This window comes from Tachysurus fulvidraco, chromosome 8 (genome assembly GCF_022655615.1).
Source record: "Tachysurus fulvidraco isolate hzauxx_2018 chromosome 8, HZAU_PFXX_2.0, whole genome shotgun sequence".
Taxonomy (NCBI): Eukaryota; Metazoa; Chordata; class Actinopteri; order Siluriformes; family Bagridae; genus Tachysurus; species Tachysurus fulvidraco.
This window is the reverse complement of record NC_062525.1, coordinates 16,311,758-16,328,803: the sequence shown is the minus strand read 5'-3', so window position 1 is coordinate 16,328,803 and position 17,046 is coordinate 16,311,758. Positions and strand designations below refer to the sequence as shown.

Here is a 17,046-nt window from a genome sequence, read left to right as displayed (position 1 = left end):
ATCAACTTATTAGACATATTCGATCAGTATAAACAAGTGAATTATTTTATTTCTCCAAGTCAGGTACAAAATTAGTCAAGACACTGTTGGTTTCAGTGCGAGACATTTTTACGTCTGTTTGGATAAACTTAAGCTGAATTTAATGGTAGAAGGTAACACCTTCAAGTTTGAGATATTTATTAACAGGCACTTGAGGCATCTCAGAAAGCACAAATGGGTTTTATATCGCCATTTACTCAGAAGATGTCATTTCTGTCGAAAAAAAAGTAACTGTTTTGTTTTTTGAAACTTTTCTATGAATATAAATAAAAAAAAGAAATTATTATGAAAAATGCTCTGACTTTATATGAGCCATTAAATAACACTTTTTGGCATCTGGTAAAAAAAAAGGCTTCACCTTTATGTTAGAAAGCCACAATTTTATAAATGCATCTTATGTATTTGAAGGTTTATTGACATAATTAAACCCTTGAGCTATCATTGTAAGTGCAATATAAGTCAGGTTTTTATTCTTTTATAATACATGGAAACAGCCTTTATTGCTTTGTGGGTGATAACCTTGTGATGTTGTATACTGTACATACTCCAGCCAACACCAGCTTCAGTGCTGATTACCTGCTTAAATGTGTAGTGATGCGCCATGAGTCCACGGACCATATCAGGCAGGGCAATCGGCACTTTCAAGAGCCTATCGGAGAAGGCAGTCAGTAGTTTCTGAGAGCGCTGCATCCACTCTTGGTTGCCTGTTAGGTGGGAAAGGCGCAGCAGGTTCAGTGCAGAGACGGAGTTTGCGCTGGGTTCTGCACCATCTTGATCTGGACAGAAAGAAGTCACTATAAATAAACAGACAGTAACCATGACAAAGCCCAAACAGCATCCAGGCTATTTTCACAGCCTGATATAATCGTCCTGTTTTGGCAAAGAAATTGTCATTGCACTGATACATTATACAAATTATCTATTTGACCTTTGACTATTTACCAGACTACACAAGGCCTAAAGTGTTTGATATTGCAGGTGAAGTGTGTGACCGGTCCTGAGAATGGTTTTATCTCCTTTGGGTGATTGCGTTTGTGTGTGTGTGTGTGTCCTGTGCTTTGACCTCATGCAGACAGGTGGCACCGGGAACTGAGGTGATAACTGATATATACCACAGAACAGTCCACAAGTAGATGCTATTATATTATTAACACACTCTTTATATATTGATGACACATGTGAGATGGCGATGAAACTCATGCAGCCATCTGGTCCATTTAGAAACAAAAAAATATGTCTAAGGGTAAAGTATATTTAGCTTACTTAAGAAACACTAGCAGTGAACAGAGCAGAACAGAGGATTCTACATGATTAGGTTTGGGACAGTGCGTAAAATAAAGACTGGCGTGAGCTCAGTGAAGTAATCCATCTTCCAGTGACAATGTGTGTGGAGGAACAATGTCCTGCCACCATCCAGCTCCACACAGCTCCTAATGGAACTTTACATGCTGGGATCACTAGATAATAGTGCAGTCACTCAGAAAAGGTGACAAATCCGTCTTATGTCCCATTTAATTCATCACCGCCAGCATCAAAAGCACCACACACCCCCACCACCACCACCACCATCCATAATCTCGCTGTTGTCAGTGTCATTTTCACAGTGCCATTAATCGCAGGCCAGAGCACTGTGGCATGTCTGTGTGTTAGAATCAGCATGTGCATCCAATTGAAAATATGAGTCATTAAGGATATCTAGACCTAGACCTAGTACCTAATACCCCCAGCAAGTTTCGTCAAATATACAAGAAATAGGACCAATTAAAACAAATTCAATATGACAGAAAGATGAAAGTAAGAGAGAGCCCAAAAAGAAGAGGAGAGAGATGGGCGCATTAGTAAAGGTGCTAGCCGAGTGCTGAAGAGTTTCTATGACTTTGCTAGCATGCTATCAGCAGTGACATGATGGGAGTGCTATGCAGTGGAGTGGTGCTGAACACTGAGTGACAGCAGGAGATCTGCATCACCAGTTCAAATGACTCACTCCCTCATACTCCCACACACCCCCGCACCAATCAGCCAAACTGAAAGACCACAGTCCATCCATCCGTAATACAGCCGACACGTCACCTGACGAATGTCATCACAAAAGTCTTAGGTTTTAGCTCTAAATTATTATGTAAACAGCATGTGTCACTTTTAAAACATGAATCTCGTATCCTCAAGAAAATTGCAATTAAAAAAATACTATGCAAATCTAGCAATCCCACTGTAATTCTGCAAATTACAAGTAGAATGGATGAATGATAAATGCAAATAAGAACTCGGCACAGGGCAAATCTTTCAGGTAAAGCAAATCTTTTAATGATCCCAACAACAATCTCGGTTTGTTCCACTCCACACCATCTCCTTTATAATAAAGGCATGGTGCACTTTATATGAGTAAAAGTGTATGTCTCACCCTGTTTGAGGGACAGCAGTATGGTGGGGTCGGAAGGGTCACTACAAAAGTAGCCACTTCCCTGTGCATCCCAGAACAGCTGGTCCTGCCTGTGCTGTAGCTCCTCAGCCCACTGAAGCCAGCAAACAGTGTGTGTAGCTTCAAACAAGTCCAGGAGACCACTCACAACAAAAGCATAATCATCCAGGAACCCAGCAATAGGTGAGGCACTAATGAGAAGGACAGGGAATATTTTACCATTCGGTTTCAAACATGCAGAAGACAAGTTAACAAGAACTGTATGTCCTCAGCAGTAATACAAATATATTATTGATTAATATGTTCAAAACATAAAATTGGACACGACATAAAATTGGGATATGTGTACCCATGCGACTTTGAGTGAGGAGTCATGTATGAAGCTTGTAAGACAAAAATTACATTCTTTAAATGGTGTCTCTCATCATTTGTTAACCATTTCTGAGCTCCTCATTTCAGATGTTGAGGAACTGAGAGCTGGCATTTCTACTTCTGATCTGTTTTCCAGCATAATTTAGGGATTCCTGATTTAAAAAAATACCCTTTCAGTTTAGTCCATTCCCAGTTCAGGTTTAAATAGATATTATAGATTTTGTTTATATTTTGTATAATACATATAAACATATAAAACATATAAACCCTGTAACATTTACCTATCACCAAAAATAAAAAGACATTCGGTTAGCTTGGTTATCTTTTACTTAGTCACTGTTCAATGTCAGCTCCATAAGTAATGGCATCCTAAACCCCTGGCAACTGAATGCGATTAACATTTAAAAACAAAACCATTCATATTAACTTTTACTCCTAAAATAGAAAAAAAAAATAGAAAGCAAGCAAATCCTTGATAAGCAAATATTTTGACCATGCTCAACATTGCATGAAGACAAAAGGGAGATTACATACCAGGACATAGCATAAAAACATCAATGATGCTTTGTAATGATTATACACATCATGAATTTAACTAATACCAATAATTTTAGATCTGGAGACTGAGATGAATATTAAAGTCTAGTATTTTGCGTTGATTCTGTATGCGTGGGATTATTATCTTGTTCTGTTTATGGCAATATAATAATCCCATGGATATAGAATCAACGCAAAATACTAGACTTTGAAATATTCATCTCAGTCTCCAGATATGAAGCATATTAAGAGATGTGGTCTAAATTAAAAAGGGAATCCAACGTATGAATATGAAAGAGTGTGATAAGCGCTGCATGAATGCATGAAATGCAATACTACAACTACTGTTTATATAAAGGAAATATGCTACGATATTTGGCTAAGTATAAATTAATAAAACTAATCTAAAAAAATATACTCTCATAGTAGACTAACATTTAAAACCTCAATGCCAAAACAAGTTTCCAGAAACAATTTTTGTTTTTAAAACCACTGTTATAAGGGGCAAAAAAACATCATCTGGCCAGTCTGAATGTAGACTAAATTGAGTCCCTGTTTTAAAACAAGACACAATTCAACATTTTTCTCCAGATACATATAATTTCTTTTTCTCTACAACAAATAAATTTCACATTTGTAAAAAAAAAATTTTTAAGTTCCCTGGTCCCATGCTCTCACTGCCATGGCCCAAGTTCAATTCCCTTCAGCCCAGATAGAATGGGAGGGTTGCATCAGGAAGGACATCCAAACTAAAACCTGTGTCAAATCAATGTGGTGAACCCAAGCAGGAAGCAGTCAAAGAACTACAACGACATTACTACATTTGGTTCTTAGAAAGCTGAAATTTTGGGAAATAAATCAAGGACATCTAAGAAGAGCACTTGAATAACAACAAGGCCAGATATCTAATAACATTCTTTGAAGGACTTTGGTGATGCGACTGAACATATCAGCAACCTTTCATCTGCGGTTCTCAGGCATGATGTTACACTATAGCTAGCTGAGTGTGGGAGAAATTATACAGACAGAACTGAAGATAAATCTCTGTTATGAGGAAGTAAAACAGAGGTCTAGTACTTGGGGTAACCTCCATTTGCCTTCATTCAAGTCATACATACTCCTTTAAAAGTAATGGATATTGTATTTGTATATTAGATATCATATGTGACAAGAGTTTTGTATTTCAGCTTTTATTTCCTAATATTTATATCTTGATATGTTAAAAAACATAAAATATCAGACCACCCGATTTTAGGTGAGTATAGGAACAGATAGGTTTTGAAGGAAATTAAAGTAAATAACTTTTGCTTGCAGTAACAGCATCTAGCTGGTGACCCTCTTGTTTTGTGGTATTCTCTCTTCACGATGTGAATTTCAGCTCAGTTGGGTTAAGGGCTGGTGATTGACTTGGCCAGTCTTAAACCTTCCAGTGTCTCTTGTGGGGTTTTTTTGTGTGATGGCAGTGTGTTTTGGATCATTGTCTTGCTGCATGATGAAGTTCCTCCTGATTAATTTGGATGCATTATCTGTAAATCGGCAGACAGAATGTTTGTGTAGACTTCTGATTTTGTTCTGCTACCATCATGAGTTACACCATCAATACAGATTAGTGAGAATGTTCCAGAAGCAGCCATGCAAGCCCAAGCCATGACAATACGTCCAACATGCTGTACCGATGAGCTTGTATGTTTTGGATCATGTTTACATTACTCTCTCACACTCAGTGTTTTCCATTACTTTGCTAGTTCCTTTGCAGATACAAACCTGGCTTTCTGATTCTCACTGCTGATGAACTTGTGTTATGGCCTCTAAATGCTGCACTCGACATCTTCACCTTACATTCACCCCTGCCTTGTGAAGGTTGTCCATGTCACTGACTGTTGTTTTGGGTTTATTGTCACAGCTCTCACAATGTTTCTGTCATCAGCTGCTGTCGTTTTTCTTGGTTGTCCTGTTGATCAATTTTACCTTTTTTCTCAGCTACAAAATAACCTGCTTTTCTCATGAAGATAGCTCTTTGCCTTTTTTAACAACAACAAATGATGTCTTCACAGGTGAAACTGAAAGCTAACACCAAGAGAGATGCTCAGAGCCATTAATTGTTTGAACAACCAAACAGTACTTACCTGTGTAACAAGAATGACCTGTCAATCACATGTTCCAATATTTTTGTGGGTGGTCTGATCATGTGCTATATTTATTGTCATTTAACATGTCTATATATAAAACACCAAGAAATAAAGTCTGAGATTCTGAACTCTCTTCTCATATTCATCTTTTGATCTCAGACAGAAATGTCTTCAGTCTAGAGTAAAAAAAAATAAAAAAAGGTAATGAACTGGTCTTTCTTTGTGTGTAGCCTGCTCAAAGTAGATGTTGCTCCTTAATTGTGAAAAAAGGCATCAAACCTTTTTCATTAATCCTTAAGTAAGTATTCTACTGTATGCTGTGATTGTCCAAATTCTTCCTGCCTTCATCAAAAATGAAAAATTTCTGTCTGTCCTGTAGAAAGTATAACCAGTTATTCAAAGTCAATGTATATGATCTAGATATACAGTATGGTCTGAAGTAAGGTGTGCGAATATCAAAAAATACCATAAAGCAAGGCAGTAAGTTTCATTTCATGCAACACATTCTATACTAAATAAAAAACACAGATACGTCAAGAATGATATACAACTTCCCATTCCTGTATCTGATCCAGACATTACAGCACATTATATCTGTCATAGAATTGACACTAATTTATTTCTCCCATACAGAATTTTTCAACTAATCAAGAACAACTGCTTCCTACCTATCAGACAATCACCAATTTGACTCTGGAAGCTGAATTTATATTTGCTATGTAAAATATTCACAAGGATGAGCAGAGAAAGGAAACAATTCCTTGCGAGAAAGAAATTAAGTGGAGCGGCTACACAATCAACAGACGTGCTCTAGTTCTCTCTTGTCATGTAATTTAATCAACCAGTCTGCCTCTGCTTTCAGATTCCTAGAAGGATAGTTCTCCAGCAGCAGAATGGGGCAAATTAAGAGCAGCTTGATGTCCAAATTTTCAGTTTCTGGGCTCTGTATACAAAGAGCAGTGTGTAGAGGCTCCTGAGAGCACAACAGCATGTCGACTCTTTCAGCTATTTGCACTTAGACTTTTGATTTCTAGGATACCAAATGAAAATCTTTGTTGTACAAATATAGCATAAATACAAAAGTGTACGGTACATCCAGGCCTGTATTAAGAATTATGTTGATCACTTAAATTAAAAAAAAATTTAACAGATACACAGGAAACATTCTCTGCATTCAGACTTACGCAGGTGCTTAATTCGATTTTCTGGGTTGCTCTTTTAAATTATTCAAATGACTTGCTTGCGTCAGAGATTGCCAGAGATTCATTTTAAGTAGAATCTGCAGAAGATTTCAATTGTATCCAGTTAAAACAAGTATTCGCCTTTCATTTTAATCCCAAACAAATCAGGCAATAAAAAAATGCTGCATAATAAAACCGACCTCAGTTCAAGGCTGTCACTTTCAATATGATGTCAGGAGAGATTCATCACATTTATCCATTTTCTGAACCGCTTATCCTACACAGAGTCAAAGAGAGCCACAAGTCTATCCCAGAGGTCTCAGGGCAGAACATGCCCAACCCCAGAGATGTAAGTCAAATGTCTCTCAGCAAGAAACTGTTTTTTTAATGTTTGAGTACTATATTAAACAGGCAAACTTCCACAGCGACCTGACATGTGGAAAACGTTCGAGTAATGATAATCACATTCTCGACAACTTTATCTCAATTTACTAATATGGCATTCGCTCACTTTTTTTGTCAGCTGGTTCTGTACCAGACCCAAAAAAGAGAGCAAAGATAAATCATGTGTTCAACTCTAAAATCTCTACTAAACACATAGACAGCACTGGTGACATTTATGGAAAAGACAGTGACACTTTGGGACAATTTATATCATTATAAAATTAATATTTCATAATGTCACATTTATATTTAATATTGACATCAAATGGGTCTCAGGTGCTGGCCAGAGTGAACACAACACAAGAAAAAAAATAGCACTTTATGTATTTAATGTCTGGCAAACAGGCACAGCTGACTGATTAACTCCCAATTTTATAGTAAATAATAATTAATCATTCTGAAGCCTGGCAAATGATCTATGCTATGCTATGATGCTATGATGCTATGATCTCTTCACCACATGCACTTCAGTCTGTATAGCAATCTTGGAATAGGCAAAATACAAACTACACACGGAATGGTAAAACAATGAGTGTTCAAATCTTCACCCACTCACCGGTTTATTAGGACCAGTTTATTACATCTGCATATTCATGCCATCATTTAATCGACCAATCATATGGCAGCAACACTGCATAACACTGAATGAATGTGCAGGTGAGAAGGTGTTCCTAATAAAGTGGATGCTGAGTGTATGTAATTACTCACTCACTCACTCACTCACTCATTTTCTACCGCTTTATCCGAACTACCTCGGGTCTCAGGAGTCATCGGGCATCAAGGCAGGATACACCCTGGACGGAGTGCCAACCCATCGCAGGGCACACACACACACTCTCATTCACTCACGCAATCACACACTACGGACAATTTTCCAGAGATGCCAATCAACCTACCATGCATGTCTTTGGACCGGGGGAGGAAACCGGAGTACCCGGAGGAAACACCCGAGGCACAGGGAGAACATGCAAACTCCGCACACACAAGGCAGAGTCGGGAATCAAACCCCGGGAGGTGTGAGGCGAACGTGCTACGTGCTATTTATAACTTTAAAATACAAATCTACATGTAGTTATATTTGCAGCATTTGTTTCTTCTTTGCATTTAACAGAAATCCACAGTAATTATTTAAGTATTACAATAACAGTAATACGGTATATTTGAATAAGATTCAGTAAAGTTTACCCAATAATCTTGAATATTCCTAAACAGACACCCGTGTGCCATTAACATCAATTTGTTTACTTGCATAAGCTCCGTAATATGGCTGGCACGAAACACTAGAATGACTAGAATGAAAAAGAAATATTCACCACTGAGGGCAAGATGATGACGTTTCAGATGAATACATTTATACCACTGTGTATTAACAGTAACCAGTTTAATCTGCACACTCACGGTGTAATTTAGTTAGCTAGGTAGCATGCTTTAGATTAAGACATCTTTGAAATCAATGTTATCTGTTGTTATTTGAGGTAAGAACAGAAATATGCTGATTCGTTATTTACTGGCATGAAACCGTGAAATAATTCGAATGCTTAAAATCGCACAGCCCTGTGTCCTCCCTGAGTGTCCTGAGAAAAATAACACTAAGCATTTTTCAGCTGGGAGAGAAGACGACTGCTTGCCAAAAATGATTTGCAGGCTATGAAACGTTTTGTGTTTGTTGAAGCAATGAAAAGAACACTGCATCTGGAATTGCCATTTTTATGGCTTTCATACTGTCATACATAAATATTCTCAAAACAGTACTGTTACTTCAGATAGTGGTGTTGAAATTTGAAATTTGAAATGTTTAATTAAGGGTGCTCTAAGCTGATTATAAGCAAGGCCTACTGCAGCAGTGTGTTCAATGTACCTTTTTGTAAAACAGATTTTATTAAAAGTGAGCTTTTCCCATTTCCCCATGTCTTCATACTCTAAAATGACCAAAATACAGAATACAGGGGAAAAAAGCATGGATTTTGAAATATAAATAAAACGGATTGCCAGTTGTAAACCTACACGGTTCCCAGTTCTTGCATTTATTTTATTCTGTGTACAGCATCATTATTATTTATAGAAAATGTATTTGCTGTTCACCTAATTGTAATTGACCAGTGTTATCCATCTTCTGATAGCATTAGTGAGCCCTGGTCTGGGAAATATAGTAAATAAAACAGAGATATATTTGTGTGCTCCTTGCAGTGCTTTTGGGAAACTCTTTGAAGGCACAGAGAAGTTAAGTCACTGCCCATGTGCATTTGTTTTCTACTGAATCTGGGTTATTTCTCCTTCTACTTAAGGCAATATTGAATTGAGTGCAATTGAAAACAGTATTGAATATCTGCTAGTTTTCTTGCATAAAGGAAAACACATTTTTGTGCCACAACCTGCACTCACTACATATTACCATATGAGATCAATATATATATTTTTTTAATGTCTGCTGTGAGATGCAAACTAAATAAATAAATAAATAGTACTAACATTTCTTTGTGTATAAGAACACAGAAATCTCATCGTTGTTTGCATCTACTGATTTCTGTAAGTGTGTAATCTAGTCTTGAGGGAGACTGAAGGAATGTTGCTTACATTTGCTCAACCTCCATGTTTTCCCCTTGGTAACACGAGTGCATCATTTGCTGTCTCTCTTCATCCCACAGGTGCTTTCGGAGAAACTGTGCAGTCTGTTCTGCTCTCTGAAGTAGAGTCTTGTCTCCTAATACTGCCCCCACACGGGCAAAACCTGACAGCATCAGCCCTGGAACAAAATGCAAGACTACATGTAATTCATCCATATTATTTTTATTATTATTATTCATTCATTCATTCATTCATTTTCTACCGCTTATCCGAACTTCTCGGGTCAGGGGGGCATCGAGGCAGGATACAACCTGGACGGAGTGCCAACCCATCCCAGGGCTACAGACAATTTTCCAGAGATGCCAATCAACCTACCATGTCTTTGGACCGGGGGAGGAAACCGGAGTACCCGGAGGAAACCCCCAAGGCTATTATTATTATTATTAGTATTATTATTATTATTATTCAGAGTGTCACTCACAAGGTGAGGGTTAATTACAGGAATTTCACACTGATATTTTTTTATAACCCCATAAAAAAAAGTTTAAGAGCATCTTAATCTGAGACACACCATAATGTGCCGTAAGTGTATCAGATGAGTTCTACTTACTGTCAGCTTATTTTCAACAGGGTTACTTTACAAAAATTTATGTATGAAACACTGGCTTTATTTTATTATTCAAAGTTAAAACAACTAATTAACAGTGTGAAAAAATAGCTCACACCACAAACATGGTGTGATTTCTTCACCTTGACTGATTACATGAGTGAAAAAAAAATGAAAATAAAAAGGTAATAATAAAATAAAACAACAGGATGTGCTGGATCAAGTACTATTTTATGCTGCAATATACTGGCAAACCTTAGTCCTCTTAGAGTTATTTTAGATTCATTTATTTAATTGTTTGCTATTAGGCATTTATTTGTAACTTGTCGCTTGTTTTATATAACAAAAGGCAAATGGTCTAGATGCTAACAAAAAAAAAGACTTACTATATTTTACCTATGTTATATCTATATTATATAGATACTATATTAAAATGTCTCCACACTGGTAATAGTAAGCTAGTATAATAGTATACAATATAAATAGTAAAGCTTAAAGATTTTTTCACCAAAAATAATCAAGGCATGTTTCATCCCTCACTGAAGCAACACTGAAGCGTTAACAATATACCCGTAATATCCGTTAGCCATGTCTTAATTGATTACTCCAAGTTCCTTTGGAGATACAGTCTTAGTGATTTGGCTAGGTAATGTAGTGTATCGCACCCTCCAAGGACTGCTGTGATTAAACAATGTCTCATATTACTTCAATTAAAAGAATCACTTTATTAATCACTACTGGAGCTGGAATCACACACAGAGCTTTGTAAGGACCAAGAAAACCTATAAAGGTTTTGATAGCTTTTCATTACCTCAGCAAGTACACAGAACAGAATGTGCTGTAAAAATTGTGGCACTGTATTAGTCAGTCTCAAAAAAAAAAAAAAAAAAATACACATTAGTAGTGCTATTAGGAAACATAATGATCCAGTTTTCCATTTATGAAACATGATCAGTAATACAAGAGGGTTAGATTTCTATTTTAATCATGCCTCTGAATTATTTGACACTATAAGTGAACTGGTTAATTCTTTACAACAATAGATATTACGGTTAATCTTCATTAGTGGCTGATATCCTCACAAGTATATTTTTGTACTGAAATTTTTTAAAAAGTGGACAATTGTTAATGCAAATATGTCTTCGTTTAACTGAATTTGCAGACATTTACATATGTAATACAATTTTAATCCATACCTTGAATTAAATGTGTTAAAATTAAAATGCATATTTCATAGTGAAGCCAATTGAAAATGCTGTGACAGTTTATTGGAAAATAGTTTTACATGATATGTGGCGGAAACCTAACAGCAATTAACAATTATGATAATGAGTCATTTTTAGTTATTTATCAACTAAATTGTAAAATGAGTGAACATTTTCCTGAATGAAGATTGTCTAGAATTATTTTCATTTTTAGTTCTGAATATTGAAGAAAAGAAGATGGGGGGGGTGTTTATATGTGGTTTATATGGTTTGTATAGGAAACTGATACAGACGGTATATCTGAACACATATACGGACATGTGTATGAGGAAATCAACCTTTACACCAGCGATTCCTCCTCCTAGGCACCAGAGGGAACCAACCAGTGTCAGAGTACTGAACTCCCACGGGTCACACTTTTCACTTTCTGTTTCAAGGACTTTTAAACCATGCTCTTAATGCGCTCAGAGGCAAATTATTGTTAGATCTATCTACATACCAAGCTGTTGCTATATTAATACTTGCTGCTACAGGCATACAGGAAGAGTGGTTGAAACAATGTGCTAAAGGCTATCTTCAGGGATGGGTTGAAACCGACACCACAAGCCGTGATAACAACCTGGACCTGTCTCACTATATTACCCTGTTTGCAAGTACCGAGGGAGGCCAGGACCTGTCTGCCTCTGCTACATCTGATTCCATGCATCTTGGCAAGACATGAGTATCCGTGGAGGAACATCAGTGCCACCTGAGCCAAAAGCTTTGACTCAACTGTGGTCAAGGAGGTCATTGCTGTGCCACCTGCAAGAAAAAACCAGCCCCCAGACCTGCTAAGGTGAGCCTCAGCTCCTGTCCATACAGGATAAGACAGAATTCCATGAAACAAAAGCAATGGAGAAATACATCAAGGAAGGCCTTGCAGCAGGTTCATCAGTCTGTCAAACTATTGCAGCTGCTGTATTTTTCTTCATTGAGAAGAAAGATTGGGATTGAGGTCCTGTAGAGACTATTGAAGATTAAATGCTATCACTGTCAGGTACATGTATCCTCTGCCACTGGTTCCCCCTCTGCTCGAACAACTCAGAAAAGCACAGGAACTGTATTCACAAAGCTTGTTTTAAGAGGGGCTTACAACCTGATTCACATCTGCAAGTGAGACAAATGGAAGATGGCATTCCTAAAGTCACATGGTCACTATGAAAACCTCATTATGCCGTACAGGCTGACCAATGCACTGCCCATAAGCTGGAGACACTGGTTGGAGGAGACATTGGTGGAAGGGGGCCCGCAATGCATTTCAGGTCACCATGGATCACAAAAACTTATATCAGAAATGCAAAAAGACTTAAACCCCATCAAGCCCAGTGGGCACAGTCTTTCACATGCTTTAACTTCAACTTCAAGCATCATTATTGCTCCAGTACATTGGGAGATCACGGAGGAAATTCAGAGGCCTGATCTTAACGAGGCACCGCCCCGAATGACCTCTATCGAGACTGTTTGTTTGTTCTCACCTCTCTCCGTCAAAAAAACATTAAATGTGTTACTCCAAGTTACTCAGCTCTGGTCATCCATTTATCAAATCACCAAAATAGTGCAGAACGCCTTCTGGTGGTTGTCAATGACTAGCGATTTTAAGAGGTACATGTTGAGTTCTGCCCCACTTGTGCCCAGTCGAGGAGACCCCAGCAATTACCATCAGGCCCCCTCAAGCGCCCCCCAATCCCATTGTCCTATTGCAATGTGGACTGACATGAAATGCTGTTCCTATAGCATCTTGTTTAACTAAATTTGGTTAACTCAATTAATCACTGCAGAGGTCTTAGTAAAAATGCTAAAAGAGAAAATATATTCGGTCATATGGATCGTACCATTCCAGGAGGCCAGAATCTTAGTGTCCAGGTGAGGTGGAGGCCGTGATCTGCGCACGTCGGCCAGTTTGGCCTTGGCACTGGCCAGCACTTCAGTCAGCTTGTTCACACTCAGGCCAAAGTGCGCAGCAGTGAGCTCCACAGAATAACGCACAATCAGCACATTCTGACCTTGCAGCTCTCCATGAGGATCCTACACAAGTACACAAAAAAACAAAAGAGGAACACAAAGATCAGATAATGCATTTATAATACAGAGTAATAAGCTAAACAGTTATAATACTAACATTACAAACAAACGTTAAGATTTTGTACAACCTGCTCCCCAAGTTCCTAGAAATTTCTTTCAGAGATAATTTTTGACATTTTGGATTACAGCATGTCTGCAGCAACATATCCCCTGCAGTGTATAAATACTTGGGCGTTATATACACCGATCAGCCATACATGAAAACCACTAAGAGGTGACATGAATAACATTGATCATCTCGTTACAATGGCATGTTTCAAGGATTGGGATATATTAGGCAGCAAGCGAACAGTCAGTTCTCAAAGGTTATGTGTTAGAACCAAGACAATCGAGAAAGTATAAAGAACTGAGTCACACGGACAAGTGACAAATCTTGATAGACGATCGGGTCTGAGCATCTCTAAGAGGTCTTAAAGGGAATTCCAGTGATGCAATGCGTAGGACCTACCAAACGTATTTGAAAAAGTACAACTGGAGAACCAATAACAGGGTAACAGAGTAGCCTGAGTTGTCTGGGGAAGAGATGGCACCAGGATGCATTGGGGAAGAAGGCAGTCGGCAGATGCAATGTGATGCTCTGGACAATGTTCTGCAGGGAAAACCTTGGGTCCTGGCCTTCATGTAGATGTTATGTTGATATGTACAACATACCTAAATTAAGTACAACCCTTCATGGTAACAGTATACCCTAATAGCCGTGGTCTCGTTCAGCAGGATAATGCACCTTGCCACACTGCAAATATTGTTCAGGAATGGTTTGAGGAATATAACAAAGAATTCAAGGTGCTGATTTGGCCTCCTCATTCCAAAGATCTTAACCCTACTAAATGTCTGTGGGATGTCATAATCTAAGAAGTTTGATTCATGGAGCAGCCCCTTATATCTTACAGGGCTTAAAAGCTCTGTTGCTAATGTCTTGTTGTCAGATACACTGACTAAATTTTTTTTTAGTATAATTATTCTCTCCACACAGCACATTGTGGAACTTTTATAAATAAATGTTAAATACTCTACCTGATCTGGCTGTACATTGCCTTGCTCTTTAACACCGTAATGATGCATAAAGATGTCAGCTTGTGTTGCACCCCCAGTGGCCTCCTCCACAGTGTTGGAGAGCAGTTCCCTGATCTCCGCAGCTGTCCACACACAGAATGCTCCCTCCCTCTTCTTGCTCGACTCAGTTGTGGGCGAAGAGTCTGCATCCTCAGCACTGTAGAAGCCACCAGACTGCAGGGGGCAGCACGGTGTTATATAATACAATTAGAATACACCATGCTAACCTAAGCTACCTAAGCTAACACAGAACTATGAAGTTATATACTCAATTCAGAATAGGACAACAGCTACATGGATTAATTATAGATAAATTCTAAAAGGTCAGTCCCAGGTTGACTTATTAAAACACATCCTAAGAGCTTCAGATTCACAGACAGTACAAGAGAAGTGCTTGCTGACCCTTGCGATGTAACTTCTCCCTTTTAGTGTAAATATGAGGCATCTGACCAACAATACAAAAACTCATGCAAAACAAATACACTTGAGGTATATTAGAGTGATCAACTCCTCGTAATTACATCATAAATTATAAGTAGTATATAACCCTGATTCAAAGGATTTAAAATGCCTTTTCCCCCTCCATCTGCTTACTGTAAGGCAATGGAGCATAAGAACTAATAAGAAGAAGTATGGTGCACCTGGTGGCTAAGGTCTCTGGAGACGTAGTGCAACACATCACGGGACACATCTGCAAATAAGCGCTCGCCAGACACCTGTATTAAAAAGCAGCGACAGTGTCACACCATCTGTGCGATGAAGTCATGGTTTTCATAAAGAGAAACCAAAGAAAAGTTCATAAACTTAAAAGATAATAAATACATAACATGATAAATAAGGAATGAAATATGCTAGGGCTGTAAGAGGACAACAATCAACAACGAGGTTGTGTGGTGACTTAGTAGCTTATTTAACAGCACATTCCAAAGTGCTTTATGTTTCCTCACCCACAACAATTTGCCAATGCTTACACATCCATACAGACTAAGACTTGTAGTGAAATGCTGCTTAATGACTACTGAATCAATAAGAGTAAAAAAAGAATAAAGAATAAAACGTTATTAAGAATATACACCACAGCGATGTTGATTTCTCAAATCAGAACGTGCGGACTCGTTTTCTGTAGCAGCACGGCTCTGAAATCAGTTCTGTCTGTAACATAATGAATTGTTCTAAAAATGTTAGCGTTCCTAAAGTAACAGCTCATTCACAGGGACTTGAATGTCTGAAACTACAGATAGATCATGATATCTAAAGCACAACGAACCACACAGAATCATGAATGGTTCTGTAAGTAGATGTTTATTTTATATTTATGGAATGAATCTCAGATGTCAGCACTTTGTAATGGTCAGTCCCACAGGAGAGTCTTCAAGACAGAGGACTCTGCATGGGTTACTGGTTCCTCAGTAACAAGCTCTGGGCCTTTTTTGTTGTTTACTTGGTTGGTTTTTTTAAACTTCAAGAAAAAATAAAAAAGAGGGTCTGGCAAGGGAAAAACTCAAAATAGCTGTTTATGATGTCAGTGATCACAGGAACTAAATTGCTTCCACACGATGTTCCAGTTTGTTCCTTAATAATTAATTTCTGAAAAATAAATTTTACAGCACTCCCAAACCCTCCAGCCATTTCATCACACTGTCTTTTTACCTTTCTTGAAATTAATACACCAAACAAAAAAAACAACTTCTTATGCTACTGGAACGAAATTTATGCTACTGATGTTGCCCCTGACAGTTCCTTCAAAAAAATAGGAAATAAAATTCTCCTCACAGAATATCAACCATCATACACGTCCCCATGTAATCTGTCACATTAATTAGTGCATTAGAACAGCACATGGATCTAAAGCTTGCATCTTGTACAACTGTTAGATATCGAAACCAACACTGCTGTGGTATAAAACTTTATAAATGGCATCGAGTGAATGGAAAACAGTCTTAATAAATGAACACATACACGCTGTAATATTCTTCTTTGTGAGACTTTCCCACTTTTTACATGAATAGAGAGAGTGTAATAAACTATCTCTATGCAGATCAATGAAGTGAAATATTTGTGTTGGTGGAAACGGGAGTATTTAGAGAATGGAAAAACATACCATATGTTCATCAAGCATACACACACCCACACACATATATATACACACTTGCATAGAGCCACCTGATATGCATTGATGTAGGCCACTGCCAGCTGGGCCTGATCATACAGCATCTTCTCAAAGTGAGGTACGTGCCAGGATGAGTCCGTAGAGTACCTGTGAAAACCCTGAGACACAGACGAATAGAAGCAAGACAGATCACAGGACTTGATGCAGTTTTATGCTCTAGTTTTTGCACATTAATCACCGTAGTTTTGCAATGCCTTAAATTAC

The 17,046-nt window shown here is 38.0% G+C and overlaps 1 protein-coding gene across 3 annotated transcripts in view; it reads right to left on the bottom strand.

Annotated features, from left to right (window-relative positions):
* The window catches only part of spata20 (spermatogenesis associated 20), a 35,765-nt gene that overhangs the window by 13,472 nt on the left and 5,247 nt on the right, over nucleotides 1–17,046 (bottom strand). For all 3 annotated transcript variants that reach the window (XR_003439297.2, XM_047817326.1, XM_027137650.2), the window contains exons 8-14: nucleotides 16,836–16,940; nucleotides 15,314–15,388; nucleotides 14,634–14,846; nucleotides 13,370–13,562; nucleotides 9,696–9,864; nucleotides 2,441–2,649; nucleotides 616–815 (exon numbers count right to left, since the gene is read on the bottom strand). Coding sequence is in view for 2 of the 3 variants with exons in the window: in XM_047817326.1 (XP_047673282.1) it covers nucleotides 616–815; nucleotides 2,441–2,649; nucleotides 9,696–9,864; nucleotides 13,370–13,562; nucleotides 14,634–14,846; nucleotides 15,314–15,388; nucleotides 16,836–16,940 (1,164 nt within the window). In the remaining variant the exon portion in view is untranslated. The remainder of the gene's footprint in view (nucleotides 1–615; nucleotides 816–2,440; nucleotides 2,650–9,695; nucleotides 9,865–13,369; nucleotides 13,563–14,633; nucleotides 14,847–15,313; nucleotides 15,389–16,835; nucleotides 16,941–17,046) is intronic.